We start from the raw sequence: 15,426 nt of genomic DNA, 5'->3' as shown, positions 1-15,426 counted from the left end.
TGATCATCAGGAAGTATCCTTATCTGAAGGAAAACATGTTTTGCATTTTATTCTACTTGGATGACACATTCTCCCATCCACTCAGAGAGGCCAATTTACCCCAACAAACTGCTGCTGGAAGCACAGCTGACCTCAGCCTCACCATGATACCAGCGACCAGGGCACCGTATCAGGAGAGGCCATGCCTAGCCAGAGGGCGGGGTTACCTGCCAGCCTTCCCAGGCCACCATTCCCGAGGCCAGCATCCTCTTCTATTTCCTCCAGTTCTTCCAAGTCCAACCCCAGCTATGAAAAAAACAGCCAACATTTCAATATCACTTAATATCTTCCTCAAGCAACAGGTGAAAAGATAGTAAATCTTGTCAGTTTGTATCAGTCAAAGCTCAGAGTCTGCTTTCTTTGAGACTTGAAAATCTAATATTAAAATCAGACACTTAATCAAAGCATGAAAATTAAAGTTTCCAGGCATTTTAAAAGCTGCCAAACTACATAAGAATTAATAATCAAAAGGGAGCATGGTTTAATAGCCAAAGATAAATATTTATTATTTATAATAACAAATACTATTAACCTATGTACAGTGAACAGATTATAACATGTATCCTAAAAATGAAACCAGTAGCTTCAGTAATTCTCTAGTTTTGTATAGTCTCATAATATTTATGTGACTTATTTATTTACTAATTATTTAACTAGCTGTATTTATTATCTGCCTCCCCAAAGTGTCCTCTTCACTACATTTAGCTGTAGAGTATCTGTTCTGCCAGGCTTCAGGTCAGTTTCTGGGTTATTTACACTGATGTGGGAGTCACCTAACTGTTCCTGTGGATGAGGTGAGCTTATGGTCCTTCTGCTCTGCCATCTTCTCTGGAACTCCTATGCGACAGCTTTTTAAACTAAAGCACCTTTCCTGGGGTATCCCAACTGCATTCAAGCAATCTTGTGAAGCAGGTATATGGAATGTTGAAAATCGGAACGAAAGTAACAAAGTCCCCCCAACTTCTTCACCTGACTTGAAATCATCCCACAATGGTTTGGATGGATAACTGTTCCATCAATCTCAAACTGGCTTTAGTGTGTTAAACTTCACAAATTGCTCACATTAATTATCTTGATGAGTGTGTTTTAAACTTTTTGGCTTCTGGAGGACTTCAAGAGCTATTCTTTAATGGAATTATATCTATAGTATTTATCAAGTTAGAAACTTAAAACAGGGGCGCCTGGGTGGCTCAGTGGGTTAAGCCGCTGCCTTCGGCTCAGGTCATGATCTCAGAGTCCTGGGATCGAGTCCCGCATCGGGCTCTCTGCTCAGCAGAGAGCCTGCTTCCCTCTCTCTCTCTCTGCCTGCCTCTCTATCTACTTGTGATTTCTCTCTGTCAAATAAATAAATAAAACCTTTTAAAAAAAAAATAAATAAAATACTTCTAAAAAAAAAAAAAAAGAAACTTAAAACAGATTAATGTTTTTTAAGTATATATGAATTCATTTTAAACTAATAATCCCATTAATATTAACATAACACAATGTCATGACAGGGTTTTTTTTTTTTTGTAATGACAGTATTTTAAAACAAATACTAAGAAGAGTAGCAGTGTTTTACATTTTTACAAATCTCTTTAATAAATTTTTTGCTTTAGCATTCAATCTATTGAGATATTACACATCATACAGCCTCTGGAAAGCTTCACCACATAGTCATGATAGAATAAAAATAAACAGTTCTGACCTAGTGGACCACTTGAAAAGGTCTTAGAGTTCCCAGAGGTCTCCAGACCACACTTCAAGAATCCGATAAATTACAAAGCAAACTTGTGGAAAAATAAAAACAAAGTCATAGAGATGGTTTAGTGTCTATTAATAAATTGAATGGTACTAACACAAACAGTAATCTGATTCAGAGAAAGATTTCAAAATATTGACTGAATTCCCATAGCAATTTCAAGGAATATGTTCCACCAAAAATATTTTGGATATGTGGGGGAGGCAGGATTTACCTAGTAGTACACACCAGCTCCAATGTAAGAAACACGTTTAACTACATTTTCCAAATTTATCTGACTATGGAACCTCTTACTCATGAAACATTTGCTAAAGTCAAAGACCACTACACTACATAAAGGTGAGCTAAGAGCCAATGTGGGAGGCAAGATGTTTTGTTCTCTTCTGTTTTTACCTTGAATGTTGTAGGTATACCTCAGCCTAGTAAGGCAAATTCTGCCATGAGTTTGAGACTATTCAAAAGAAGCACAAAAAAAGAGCTAAGTGACAGCAAGTCTAAAATCTCGCAAAAGTGGGCTCTGAACCGAAGACAGAAAAAGCACGATAGAGCATATTAACCTGTTTATTTATTTATTGAGATATTATTCACATCCCATAAAAAAATCCACCCTTTAAAGCAAACAATTCAATGGTTTTAACATACTCACGAAGTTGTGCAACCACCACTGATTCCAGTACTTCCTTGCCCCGCAAAACAAACCCCAAACTTTCTGATAATCACTCCCACTTTCCCTATTCCCTCACCCACTTTCCCTATTCCCTCAGATCTTGGCAATCACTTTTCTTACTTTCTGTCACTACAGATCTGCCTATTCTCATCATTTCATATAAATGGAAATGCATACAAACATTTGGCCTTTTGTATCTAGCGTCTTTCAATTAGAATAATGTTTTCAGGGTTGATCCATGTTGGAGCACGTAACAGTACTGTTTATCACTGCATAGCTTTCTGTTGTAGGACTAGTCTACATTTTGCTTATCCATTTATCAGCTGACGGTTATTTAGGCTTGTTCCACTTTGGGGCTATCAAGAATAATGCTGCTATGAACATTCATGTACAATTTTATGTGTGGACATATGTTTTCATTTTTCCTGGAAATAAACCTTGGACTGAAATTGCTGGTTTAAACAATTCTATGCTTAACTTTTTGAGTAACTGCCAAACTACTTTTCAAAGAGGGTCCACCACTTTACTTCTCCCAGAAGTGTATGAGGGTTCCAATTTCTCCACATCCTAGCCAACACTTGTTCTCTGTCTTTACAATTATAGCCACTCAAGTGGATGTGAAGCGGTAGCTCATGGTTTTGATTTGCATTCCCAGATGACTAATGAGGTGGAGTACCTTTTCACATGCTTTTTGACCATTTTCATACCTTCTTTGGGAAAATGCTGATTCCAGTGCTTTGCCCATGTTTAAATTAGGCTGTCTGTACATCCTGGACACCAGACACTGATTAGATTTATGATTTACAAATATTTTCTCCTATTTTGTCTTTTCACCTTTTCATAATATACTTGGATGCCCAAAAGTTTTTACTCTTGTCCAGTTTAACTATTTTTCCTTTTATTGCTTATGCTTTTATGTCATTTCTAAGAATCTATTACCAAATAATGAAGAATTACTCATATATATTCTTCTAAGAGTTTTATGGTTTTAACTCTTATATGTAGATCTTTCATCCATTTTGACTTAATTTTTATATGTAGTGTGAGGTAGGGATCCAACTTCATTTATTTGCATGTGGACATCCAACTGTTCTAGCATCATTTATCAAAAACACTATTTTTTTCTCTGCTGAGCTGTTTTGGGAAATGTCTTCAAAAAGAAGAAAAGCAATTGACTACACAGGCCACCAAAAGCACAAGTGACAAAAGAAAAAAAACTGGGCTTCAAGAAAATTGAAAACTTTTCCACATCAAAGGACACTATCAACAAAGTGACAAGGTAACCCAGGGAAAAGTATTAGCAAATCATATGTCTGGTAAGGGATTAATATCCGGAATGGAGAACTCCTAAAACTCAACAACAGCAACAAAAAACAAAGAGTTCGATTGAGAAATGGGCAAAGGACTTGAACAGACATTTCTCCAAAGATATTTAGATGGCCAATAAGCACATGAAAAGATGCTTAACAGCACTCATCAGTAATAATGTTAATTAAAACCACAATGAGATACTATCCCCCCTACAACAGAATGGCTACTTTAAAAAAGAAAGAAAAAGAATAAGTGTTGATGAGGATGTAGAGAAATTGGAATTCTTGTGCACTACTGGTGAGAAATTAAAATGGTGTCACCACTGTGGAAAACAATATGATGTTTCCTCAAGAAGTTAAATATAGAATTACCATATGATCGAACAATTCCACTTCTTGGTATAGACCAAAAAGAACTGAAAGCAGGTTTTTTGTTTTTTTCTTTTTTTAAGATTTTATTTATTTCAGAGAATGAGAACGAGATCCAGAGAGAAGTGGGGTAAGAGAGCACGAGTAGGGTGAAGGGCAGAAGGAGAAGCAGATTCCCTACAGAGCAGGGAGCCAGATGTTGGGCTCAATCCTGGGATTCCAGAATCATTACCTGAGCCACCCAGATGCCCCTGAAAACAGGGTCTTGAAGAGATATTTATACACTCACATTCATGAAAGTATTATTCACAAGAGCTAAAAGGCAGAAGCAATCAAAGCACCTATAGACAAAGGAATGGATAAACACAGTATGGTATATATATACAGTGGAATATTATTCACAGAACCTTAAAAAGGAAGGAGATTTTGACATATGCTACAACATGGATGAACCTTGAAGGTACTAGTATTAAGCCAGTCAGCCACAAAAAGACAAACATTGCATGAGTTCACTTACATGAGGTACCTAGAATATCAAATTCATAGAGACAGAAAGTAGAATGGTAACTGTCAGGGGCTTAAGGGAAAGGAGAATTGGGAGTTAGTGTTTAATGAATATAGAGGCTCAGCTTTGCAAGACAGAAAGAGTTCTAGAGATGGACAGTGGTGAGTATGGTACAATATGAATACAATTTCTATTGTGTCTATTTTACCATAGTTTTGAAACACTTGAGGAAAAATCATTGGACTATAAATGTGAAGGTTTATTTCTGGACTCTCAATTCTATTCTATTGTTCTATATGTTTATTCTTATGCCAGTACCCAGTACCACACCGTCTTGACGACTAAAGCTTCACAGTGAATTCTGAAATTGGGAAGTATGAGTCCTTCAACTTTGTTCTTCTTTTTCAAGTATGTTTTAATTATTTCTGGTCTGTTGCATTTCATCTGGATTTTAGGATCAGTTTGCCAATCTCTGCAAAGAAGACAACTGGAATTTTAGTGAGAATTGCAATAAGTCTGTAGATGGATTTGGGGAATATGGCCATCTTAAGATTAAGTCTTCTAAGACATGGATGGACCTGTAATGTCATTTCATTTTTAGGTCTCCTTTAATTTCTTTCAACAATGTTTTACAATTTTCAGAATGGAAGTCTATATCTCTTTTGGAAATTAATTCCTAAGAATTGCATTCTTTTTGATGCTATTTTAAGTAGCATTGCTTTCTTAATTTCATTTTTGGACAGTTCAGTGCAATATATAAAAATGCAGTTGATTTCTGTATACTGATCTTATATCCTGCAATGTTGTTGTACTCACTCATTTGTACTAATATATTTTTATTGGTTTCCAAAAGATTTTCTAGATCATGTCAGCTGCACATAGAGATAGGTTTCCTTCTTACTTTCCAATCTGGATGCTTGTTATTTCATTTTCTTGCCTAAATACCCCAGCTAAAATCATCAGTATGATGTTGAGTAGAATTGGTGAGAGCAAAATCCCTGGGACAGGTGGGAGGTTAAACACTAACTGGGGGTGTCTGGTGTCTCAGTCAGTGGTCTGCTTTCAGCTCAGGTCATGATACCAGGGTCCTGGGATTGAGTCCCATGTCAGGATCCCTGCTCAGTGGGAAGTCTGCTTCTCTCTCTATCCCTCCCCACTGCTTGTGATCTCTCTCTCACTCTTTCTCTCTCAAATCAATAAATAAAATAAATACCAGCTGGGGCACCATCACTCAAATAGAGACTATACGACCCTCTACAGGACAAACTCAGTTTCAGCAAATAAACTGCAAGGCAGAACACTAAAAAAGTGAAGAAGTTTACAGATTAAGAGAGACCTAAGAGACATATCAACCAAATGCAAATAATTTTCTGAATACATTGTTAAAAAATTATAAGGCAATCAACAAGTTTGTCAATTGCCTGAAAATTATTGTCAATATCTTGGGGGTCATAATGATATGACCCTATCTTTTGAGATACTTGTTGAAACAGCAATAAGTGAAATATGCTGTTTGATATTAGCTTAAATAATCTGGGAGTAGTTAGGGGTATGAGGGGAAACAAGAGAGGTCATGAGTGAGGCTTAAAGATAGGTGGAGGCCGGTGATGGGTGTATGGAAAAAGTTCATCATAGCAGTCACTCCATTTCTGTACATAATTAAAATTTTCTATGATTAAAGAAAAGATTTAAATGCACCCTTGATGGCTCAGTCAGGAGGGAGGTACTTCTATTCAAGTTCCAGTTTTTAATGTAACCTGCTCCCCAGAACTACTTTCTAGCTCTGTACAATAAAGTAATGGCATGTTTCACTTTTCACACTACATTATAAATTCAGGAGCCTGGGGGAGGGGGTCCACTTAAGCCCTGCATCATCATTTGGTTCCCACTCAAAAAATCTGGCACCCCATCTTACAACTATAAGGGTCTAGCAATTGTGTGCCTAGAGACAATAAAGATTTGATCATCAGGAAAACCTTTCAAATATAAGATTAATAAAAAAGCTTAAAGTGAGTGAAGTATCACTTTTAAGAAAAAAACATACATATCTGGTTTTGGAATCAAGGTAATGTTGGCCTCACAGAATAAATTTTTAAGTTTTCCTCCCTTTTCTATTTTTTGAAATAATTTGAGAAGAATGGGTATTTCGCCTTCTTTAAATGTCGGGTAGAATTCACTTGTGAAGAAGCTGTCTGGTCCTGGACTTAGGCTTGTTGGAAGTTTTTTGATTACTGATTTGATTTCCTTTTTTTAAAAAAAGGTTCTCAATTAATTAATTAATTTTGTTGGACAGAGACACAGCAAGAGAGGTAATACAAGCGGGGGGAGGGAGAGGGAGAAGCTGACTTCCCAGGAAGCAGGGAGCCCAAAGCGGATCTCAATCCCAGGACCCTGGGATCATGACATGAGGCAAAGGCAGGCAGATGCTTAACAACTGAGCCACCCTGGCACCCCTGATTACTGATTACTGATTTGATTTCTAAAGAAATCAAGTTTTCTATTTCTTCCTGCTTCGCTTTTGGTGGGTTATATGTTTCCAGGAATTTATCCATTTCTTCTGGGCTGTCCAATTTGTTGGCATAGTTTTTCATAATATTCTCTTATAGTTATTTGTATTTCTGTGGTGTCAGCTGTTACTTCTCCTCTTTCATTTGTAATTTTATTTGAGTCCTTTCTCTTTGTTTCTTGATGAGTCTGGCTAGAGGCTTATCAATTTTGTTAAAGTTTTTAAAGAATGAGCTAGTTTCATTTATCTGCTTTACTTTTAAAAACTTTATGGTTTCTATATCATTTATTTCTGCACTCATCTTTATTATTTCCTTCCTTCTGCTGCTTTGGGGTTTTATTTGTTTTCTCGCTGCTTTATGTGCAAGGTTAGGCTGTTTGAGATTCTTCTTGCTTCTTGAAGTAGTGTCATGGTCAGAAAAGATGCATGGTGTGACTTCAATGTCTCTGAATTTGTTGAGACTTGCTTTGTGGCCTAATTAATATGTGATCTATTCTGGAAAGTGTTCCATGTGCACCTGAAAAGAACATGTATTCTGCTGTTTTTAGGATGGAATATTCTATACATCTGTTAAATCTACCTGGTCCAATGTGTCATTCAAAGCCACAGTTTTGAGTGCCTGGGTGGCTCAGTAAGTTAAGTATCTGCCTTCAGCTTAGGTTGTGATCTCAGGGACCTGGGATTGAGCCTCACATTGGGTTCCCTGCTCAGCAGGGAGTCTACTTCTCCCTCTTCTTCTGCCCCCCTCCCGCCTCGTGCTCTATTTCTTGCTCTGCTCTCTCTCACAAATAAATAAATAAAATCTTTTTTTTTTTTTTTTTTAAAGCCATGGTTTCCTCATTGAATTTTTGTTTGGATGATCTATCCATCAGTAAGAGGGGTGTTATGGTCCCTTACTATTATGGTCCCTACTATTATTACATTATTACTATAACTGTTTATATATTTGGGTGCTCCTGTGTTGGGTACATAAATATTTACAATGGTTTTATCTTCTTGTTAGATTGTCCCCTTTATTATTTTATTTTGTCTTTCTCTGTCTCTTGTTACACTCTTTGTTTTGAAATCTACTTTTTCTGATAGAAGTACTGCATTTCCAGCTTTCTTTTGATATCCATTTGCTTAATAAATATTTCTCCATCCCTTTGCTTTCAATCTTCAGGTGTCTTTAGGTTTAAAATGAGTCTCTTGTAGACAGCATATAGATGGGTCTTGCTTCTTTTATTCATTCTGATACCCCATGTCTTTTTTTAAAAGTTTATTTAAGTAACGTCTACACCCCACATGGGGCTCAAACTCACAACCCCGAGGTGAAGAGGTAATGTTCTTCTCACTGAGCCAGCCAGGTACCCTTGCCCTATGTCTTCTGATTGGAACATTTAGTCCATTTACATTCAAAGAGATTATTGATAGATATGTATTTATTGCTATTTTATTACTTATTTTGTGGTTGTTTCTGAAGTTTTTCTTTCTTTTCTTTCTTTCATGATTTGCTGTTTTTCTTAGTGATATATTTGGATTTCTCTCTATTCTTTGAGTATTTGTTAGTGGTTTTTGATTTGTGGTTACTATTAGTGTTTTTGTTTTGTTTTGTTTTATTTATTTGACAAAGAGAAAGTGTTCATAAGCAGGGGGAGCTGGAGAGGGAGAAGCAGACTCCTTGCTGAGCAGGGAGCCCAATGCAGGACTTGATCTCAGGACCCCAGGATCGGGACCTGAACCAGATGCAGATGCTTAACTGACTGAGCCACCCGGGCTCCCCCTATCAGGTTTTTATATAACATTTTCTGCATATATGTCTATATTAAGTTGATGACTGTTTGGACCAATTCTTTACTTCTCTCCTCCCTATGTTTTAGGTATATGGTGTTATATTTCACATCCTTTTGTCAGTTCCTTGACTGATTTTTTACTGAAATTTTCATTTTACTGCTTTGTGTTTCCTACTTTCATGGTGTCATTTTTGGTCTTTCCCTTCTATTCAAATGTCCCCTTAATATTTGTTGCAGGGCTGGTTTAGTGGTCATGAAATCCTGTATTTTTTTTGTTTGAGAAACTCTTAATCTCTTCTATTCTGAGTGACAGCTCTGCTGCATAGAGTACTCTTGGCTGAAGATTTTTCCCATTTAGCCCTTTGAATATATCATGCCATTCCCTTCTTGTCTGAAAAGTTTCTACTGAAAAGTCTGCTAAAGGCCTTAGGGGGTTTTCCTTCTGTCCTGTCTTCTTTTGTCTTACTGCTTTAAATTTTTTTATCACTATATTTTACCATTTTAAATACTATATGTCTTGGTGGGGATCTACTTTCGTTAATTCTGTTGGGAGAATTCTCTGTGCCTCTTAGATCTGGCTATCTGTTTCTTTCCCCAGATTAGGGAAGTTTTCAGCTATTATTTCCTCAATTAAATTTTCTAACCCCTTTTCCCTCTCTTCTGGGATCCATATAATTTATTATGCTTGACGGAGTCATTCATTACCCTAAATCTATTCTTGTTTTACATAATCCTTTTCTCTCTCTTTTCTTAAACTTGATTACTTTCTATATTCTGTGTTTTAAGTCATTACTTCGTTCCTCTGCTTCTTCCAGCCTGCTGGTCATTCCATCAAACATGCTTCTCATTTTGTGTATTGAACCTGTTATGCCTATTATATTATTTATCTCAGTGTTAAATGTCTGAGGGCTTCTACTCTCTTCTCAAGTCCAGCAAGTATCTTTATGATCATTACTTTACATTCTCTATCAGGAATAAATAAATAAATAAACCAACAAACAAGTAAAATTCTCTATCAGGCATGTTATTTTTATGGGTCTTGCTTAGACATCTGACTGTGGCCTTATCTTGTCCTGTCATTTAGAACAAATTTCTGTCTTCTCATTTTGTCTAAGTTTCTATACCCATTTCTCTGTGTTAGGAAAGTCAGCTATATCTCCTATTCTTGAGGTAATGGCTTAGGAAGATGAGGTTCTATAGTGTTCTGTAGTGCAATGTCCCATGTTCCCTAGGACCTGGCATTTCAGGGAGTGTCTCCAATGTGTGCTCTGTGCACTATTCTGTTGTGTCCTGGCCACTTTGTCCTTCAAGCCAGTCATCTGCAGTCACTCTCTTTGTTGTGAGCAGTGTTTAGTCCCTGGCCCAAACGTGCAAGTTTTGACTTAGGTGTGCTCTGGTCTGCTTGTGAAATGATACCTGTCTCCACCACTGCAGAAACTGAAGCCCCCCAAAACTCCCACAACAGGAGACACAGTGTGAGCAGGGGTTTGGTCCAGTCTTCTGGTGGAAGGGATCACCACTCTGGGACTGAGACAAGTGTGACTGGGAGGAGCAATTCCACCAGGGGGTTGGGGGAGGGTGAGACCTGGTATAAGCAAGTGACCTAGTGAGTTTTGGCACTGTGCCAGTTCCCCCAGTTGGCCCTGTGCATATGCTGAGGGGTATGGGAGAGAAATGGTGACTGCTAGTTCCTTTGTTCTCAGAGGGGTCTCTGTGAATGCTGCCTCTCTGTAATATGCTCTGAGATAAGCAAATAACCTCCCCACTGTGTGTCCCAGGTGCTCTTCAGGTAGCTGTTTCCATGCTGTGTGTCTGTGGGTTGTTTGCCTGCCTTTTCTCTAATAGCAGTGCAACGCCCACTATCCCAGCCAAGCCCACTGATCTTTAAAACCCCAGGCTTTAAGTAAGCCCCACTGGTTGCAAGTCATGAAATTCAGCCTCAACCCCTCTCACTTTCCATATCAGTTGCTGTGGGGATTCGTCTTCCCTGCATGCTCCCCTCTGTGCTAGTCTGACTCTTGCCATTCTCTGCAATCATGGCTCCCTCCCAATCACCGTGGCGTGATCGGTTTCTCTCCCAAACCGTTCATGTCTCCATACTTCCAAACTTCTCTGATGTAGCTTCTTTTCTCTCTTTAGTCGTAGAGCTTGTTCTGTCAGTCTCCAGATTGATTTCTGGGATATTTAGGTGTTCATGGAACAAGGTGAGCCTGAGGTCCTCCTACTCCACCACTGTCTTCCCTTTCAATCTCTTTTTATAGAATTTTGAGGACTGATTCCCATTTGGGGGAGTCACTTTTTTTTTTTTTTTCCAAATTTTTACTTTGCCAACTGAAACTACCTGCCCCAGTGACTCCTCTCCACTAAGTTGTGGAAAGGGAGACGAGAGCCCCAGAAATGTGAGGCTGCTGAGACCCATGTGAGGTCCCTACCACGTTGCTACCAGTGGCGCCTCCAGAGCACCTCCCACACCAAAAGTGAACAAAAGCAAGGGAGCTAGGGGAGGGAAGGCTCTGGTGAGGACCCTGATACATTCACGCAGGAGGGAGGGAGTGCTGCACGTTCATACCCTAAGAACTATGTATTGAGTGTCCAGTGCAGGAGGAAGGTGGTATCCAGAGAAGGGGGGTATGTATGGAGACAGAAAACAGATGTTCTGGATTTCAGATCTGCTCTAAAGCCACAGATGAATTGTGGGTGGAATCACAAATGTACAATTGTTAATGACGAACGCTTAAGCAAAGGCAGTTTTTATTCTGACTGGGGAGAAAGGGCAATTTTATACCTAGAGGGCAAGATGAACACAACAGGTTGCCTGGGGTGGGAGAGGGGACCAGAGGTGGGTTACTAGTTCAGTAAAGTGACAAAAAATGGGACAGAACCACCCACTTCTGCCCTGTGGTAAATCTGCCCCTGGGGTGGGAATGAGGAGTGCAATGGCTTTTAGAAGCCTTGAAATCGGGGCGCCTGGGTGGCTCAGTGGTTAAGCCACTGCCTTTGGCTCAGGTCATGATCTCAGGGTCCTGGGATCGAGTCCCGCATCGGGCTCTCTGCTCGGCAGGGAGCCTGCTTCCTCCTCTCTCTCTCTGCCTGCCTCTCTACCTACTTGTGATTTCTCTCTGTCAAATAAATAAATAAAATCTTTAAAAAAAAAAAAAGAAGCCTTGAAACCTTAGCATCACTATACATCCTTGTGCTCACAGGCTCATGCATTAGCTTCCCCTACAATCCTTATGTTTGCCCCTTGAGGAGTGCCACCCACTGACCCATTCTGTCCCATGTAGGATAGACTATGACGTAAGTCACTCCTAGCCCCAGATGGAGAAAATGTCAATGTCATTGCTCACCTCTGTGAGGCCTGGATTAAGACTTAGTGTGCCATGAGAGGCTACCCAGCAGCTGGGCCCTAGGGTCCCGTACCTGATAAATGGCTTCATCACAAGCATTCTGAAGGCCCAGGTTCACCATTGTGTTCTGCAGTGTGCGGCCCATGTAGAATTCCAGGGAAAGGTAATAGATGCGCTGGGGAGGCAAAAGAAAGCATCTCAGATTTTGCATTCCAACCCCACACATGATGAAGATTAGGGTGATGAGCAAATTCATAAGAGTACCTACTTCGGTCTTTCATTTGGGCTACCCACACAGCCCCTAGATGGGCTCACTCCCTGTGCAAAGCCTTGGCCAACCTCAGCTTTCCAAGGGCAGCACTCAGGACCCTTTGACTACAGAGCCTCTGCTCACTGCCCTACTGGATGTAAGCTGGCCTCCCCCAGATGGCCGGAGGGAGGGCAGGGCAGCACTGGGGAACAAGGCTCCCAGAATGGACAAAGCCAGGTCTGAACTTACCTTGGCCTCTTCCCCACCACGTGCCCATGAGTAAATGACCTCCTCACCTCTCTAACATAGGAGAAAACAACCCTGTGACAGGGGAGTACTTCCAAGTATTAACAACTTCTGACACCCACGATAAGTACACCCAGTCAACACAACAGGATGGATGGATGGACACATCCCTTTCCACTGGGCACACGTCTGGATAGTGCCTGCTGCCTGACTCTGGGGGACTAGGATATGCAAGTCTGTGTAAACAAGGATAAGGACCAACCCCTCGCTGGGAACTAAGCAGGGTTCTGAGCCCTTCCCACGCAAGGTATGAATTATTCCTCACAACCATCCATACAGTGGGCCATGGGGCGGCAGTGAATGAGCCACACTCTGGCCCTCAGAGTCTTGCTTTTACACAGGACTCCATGCTGCTTCCTGCCATTGAAAGGAAAGCCTGGGAAAATAAATGGGGAAGAAGGGAGAAATATTGCTTACAGAAGAATTCCAATGAATGCACACAGGTGGAATGAGCGGGACAGAAAATCACCACAAATACAGCACAGTATAACTGTCACAGATAAGAGTCACCATGAACACTGAAACCAGCAGACACAGCTTTACAGACTAATGGGGTATCTGTCAGCCTCCAACATCACCCCCAAAATATTTATTAATTACAATGGTGGTTTCAACAAATGTCCAAAATTCTGATATCTGTCCCTCCAGTAGGTTGTGTCCAAGCCCTTTCCCTGAGGGTAGGCTGGATTGGGGTGACTCCCAGTTACTCAACAGTCTAGGAGTGGGGGGAAACTGTAACTTCATGGGGAAGGGAACTGGCTGTGCCACCTTCCTCAGGTGACAGGGATAACAGACTCAGTACCAGGTCACAGTGATATGCTGTGACGAGAAGGTACCCTGTGGTATTCCTTCCAAGCCCCCAACCAAGACTAATCAGGAGAGAGCCCTGGACAGGTCCCCAACTAGGGGTCATTCTGTGAACTGCCTGGCTAGCATTCACCAATTTGCCAAGGTCACGAAAGACAAGGACAGACCAATAACATTCACAGGTGGGAGGAGATTAAGGAAGCATAATAACCAGAGGACCCTGGGTATGATCAGGTACAGAGATAATATTAGAGGAAAAAGTGCTAAAAATCTGAAGAAGGTGCTGAGCCAGTGCCAGCTCATTTTGATAATGGTGTTATGGTCATGCAGAAAGAGAGCACCACACAGTATTCCACACTATCTTTGTGACCCTCTGCAAATCTAATGTTGCTCCTATATAAAAAGTTACAAAGCAAAACCAGGCTTTGGAAAGGGGTGTGTCTGTGGTGCACATGCATGATGAGTGTATGTATCTCAGATTCAGGTGTGAATCCATGGGGAAGTATGGACTGTACTATAGTTTTATTTTTCCTTCAGGTTAAAATGTTCAAAAGACAATTTTTTAAAAATCAGCTGGTTGCAGAATGCAGCAAGAGAATTCACTTTCCACAGACCGTCATCGTCAGGCTTTGTCGGGCCAGGGTTTGACTGGGATGTCCAGCCTGTACAGGGTGACCAGCCTGAGCCACTTTGGAACCCATATTCCATGCAGTGACACTCTTAAACTGTATTTCTTTATACCCCATTTAGAATTCTGACCAGCAGCTGACCAGAAGCCTTTTGATAAAACTCCACGGTTTCAGTTTCAGCAGTGTCGTCTTCTGATTTTTTACAGCTGTGTTCATACCATTACTTCAAACTTTCATGCAGCAGTTTTTAGACAATTCTCCTCAGAACCAAGAAGCAGCCTCAGAAGGTGAGCCAAGGTAGAAAGGGGCTCCCAATTTGCAAAATACACAGGCAGGGGAATTAGGAAAATGGAGACATCCCATGTCAATGGATTGGAAGGCTTAACATTGATAAAATGGCAATACTTCTGAAATGATCTACAGATTCAACATAATCCCTGTCAAAATTCTAGCTGGCTTCCTTGCATATTGATAAACTAATTCACAAGGTGGATTAGGTGGATCGATGGAAATGAAAGGGATCTGAAATAGTCAAAGCAATCTTGAAAAGGAAGGACAAAATTAGAGGACTTAACACTTCCTAATCTCAAACCTTATTACAAAACTATAGTCAACAAGACTGTGTGGTACTGGCATAAGCATGGACACACAGGGCAATGGAATAGAGGCCAGAAATCAACCCTCACATTTATGGTCAACTGATTTTCAACAATCATGCCCTGATAATTCAGTCAGAGGGATAATCTCTTTAACAAATGGTTCTGGGCAACTGGATATCCACATATAAAAGAACAAAGTTAGACAGACCCCTACCTCACACCATATATGAACATTAATTCAAAGCAGATCAAAGATTTATACAACTTGGAGAAGAAAACACAGAAGTAAATCTTCATGACCTTGGAATAGGCAATGGTTTCTTTTGTATGACACTGAAAGCACAAGTAAGAAAAAACAGAAAAATTAGACTTCATCAAAATTAAAAACTTCTGATAACATGAAGAAAGTAAAAAGGATGGGAAGAAACAGAATAGGAGAAAATATCTGCAAATCATATAACTGACAAGAGATTTATATCTAGAATATATACAACTTAATAATAAAAAGACAACCCTCTCCATCTACTTGTGATTTCTCTCTGTCAAATAAATAAATAAAATCTTAAAAAAAAAAAAAAA

The 15,426-nt window shown here is 39.9% G+C and overlaps 1 protein-coding gene across 1 annotated transcript in view; it reads right to left on the bottom strand.

Annotated features, from left to right (window-relative positions):
* PYGB (glycogen phosphorylase B) overlaps positions 1 to 15,426 on the bottom strand; it is a 57,567-nt gene that overhangs the window by 30,932 nt on the left and 11,209 nt on the right. The window contains exons 2-3 of the mRNA XM_059406411.1: positions 12,330 to 12,431; positions 207 to 285 (exon numbers count right to left, since the gene is read on the bottom strand). Of these exons, the coding sequence (XP_059262394.1) occupies positions 207 to 285; positions 12,330 to 12,431 (181 nt within the window). The remainder of the gene's footprint in view (positions 1 to 206; positions 286 to 12,329; positions 12,432 to 15,426) is intronic.

Source organism: Mustela nigripes, chromosome 7, assembly GCF_022355385.1.
Source record: "Mustela nigripes isolate SB6536 chromosome 7, MUSNIG.SB6536, whole genome shotgun sequence".
Lineage (NCBI taxonomy): Eukaryota > Metazoa > Chordata > Mammalia > Carnivora > Mustelidae > Mustela > Mustela nigripes.
Note: the sequence above shows the minus strand (reverse complement) of the source record. Positions and strands in the feature narration are given on the sequence as shown.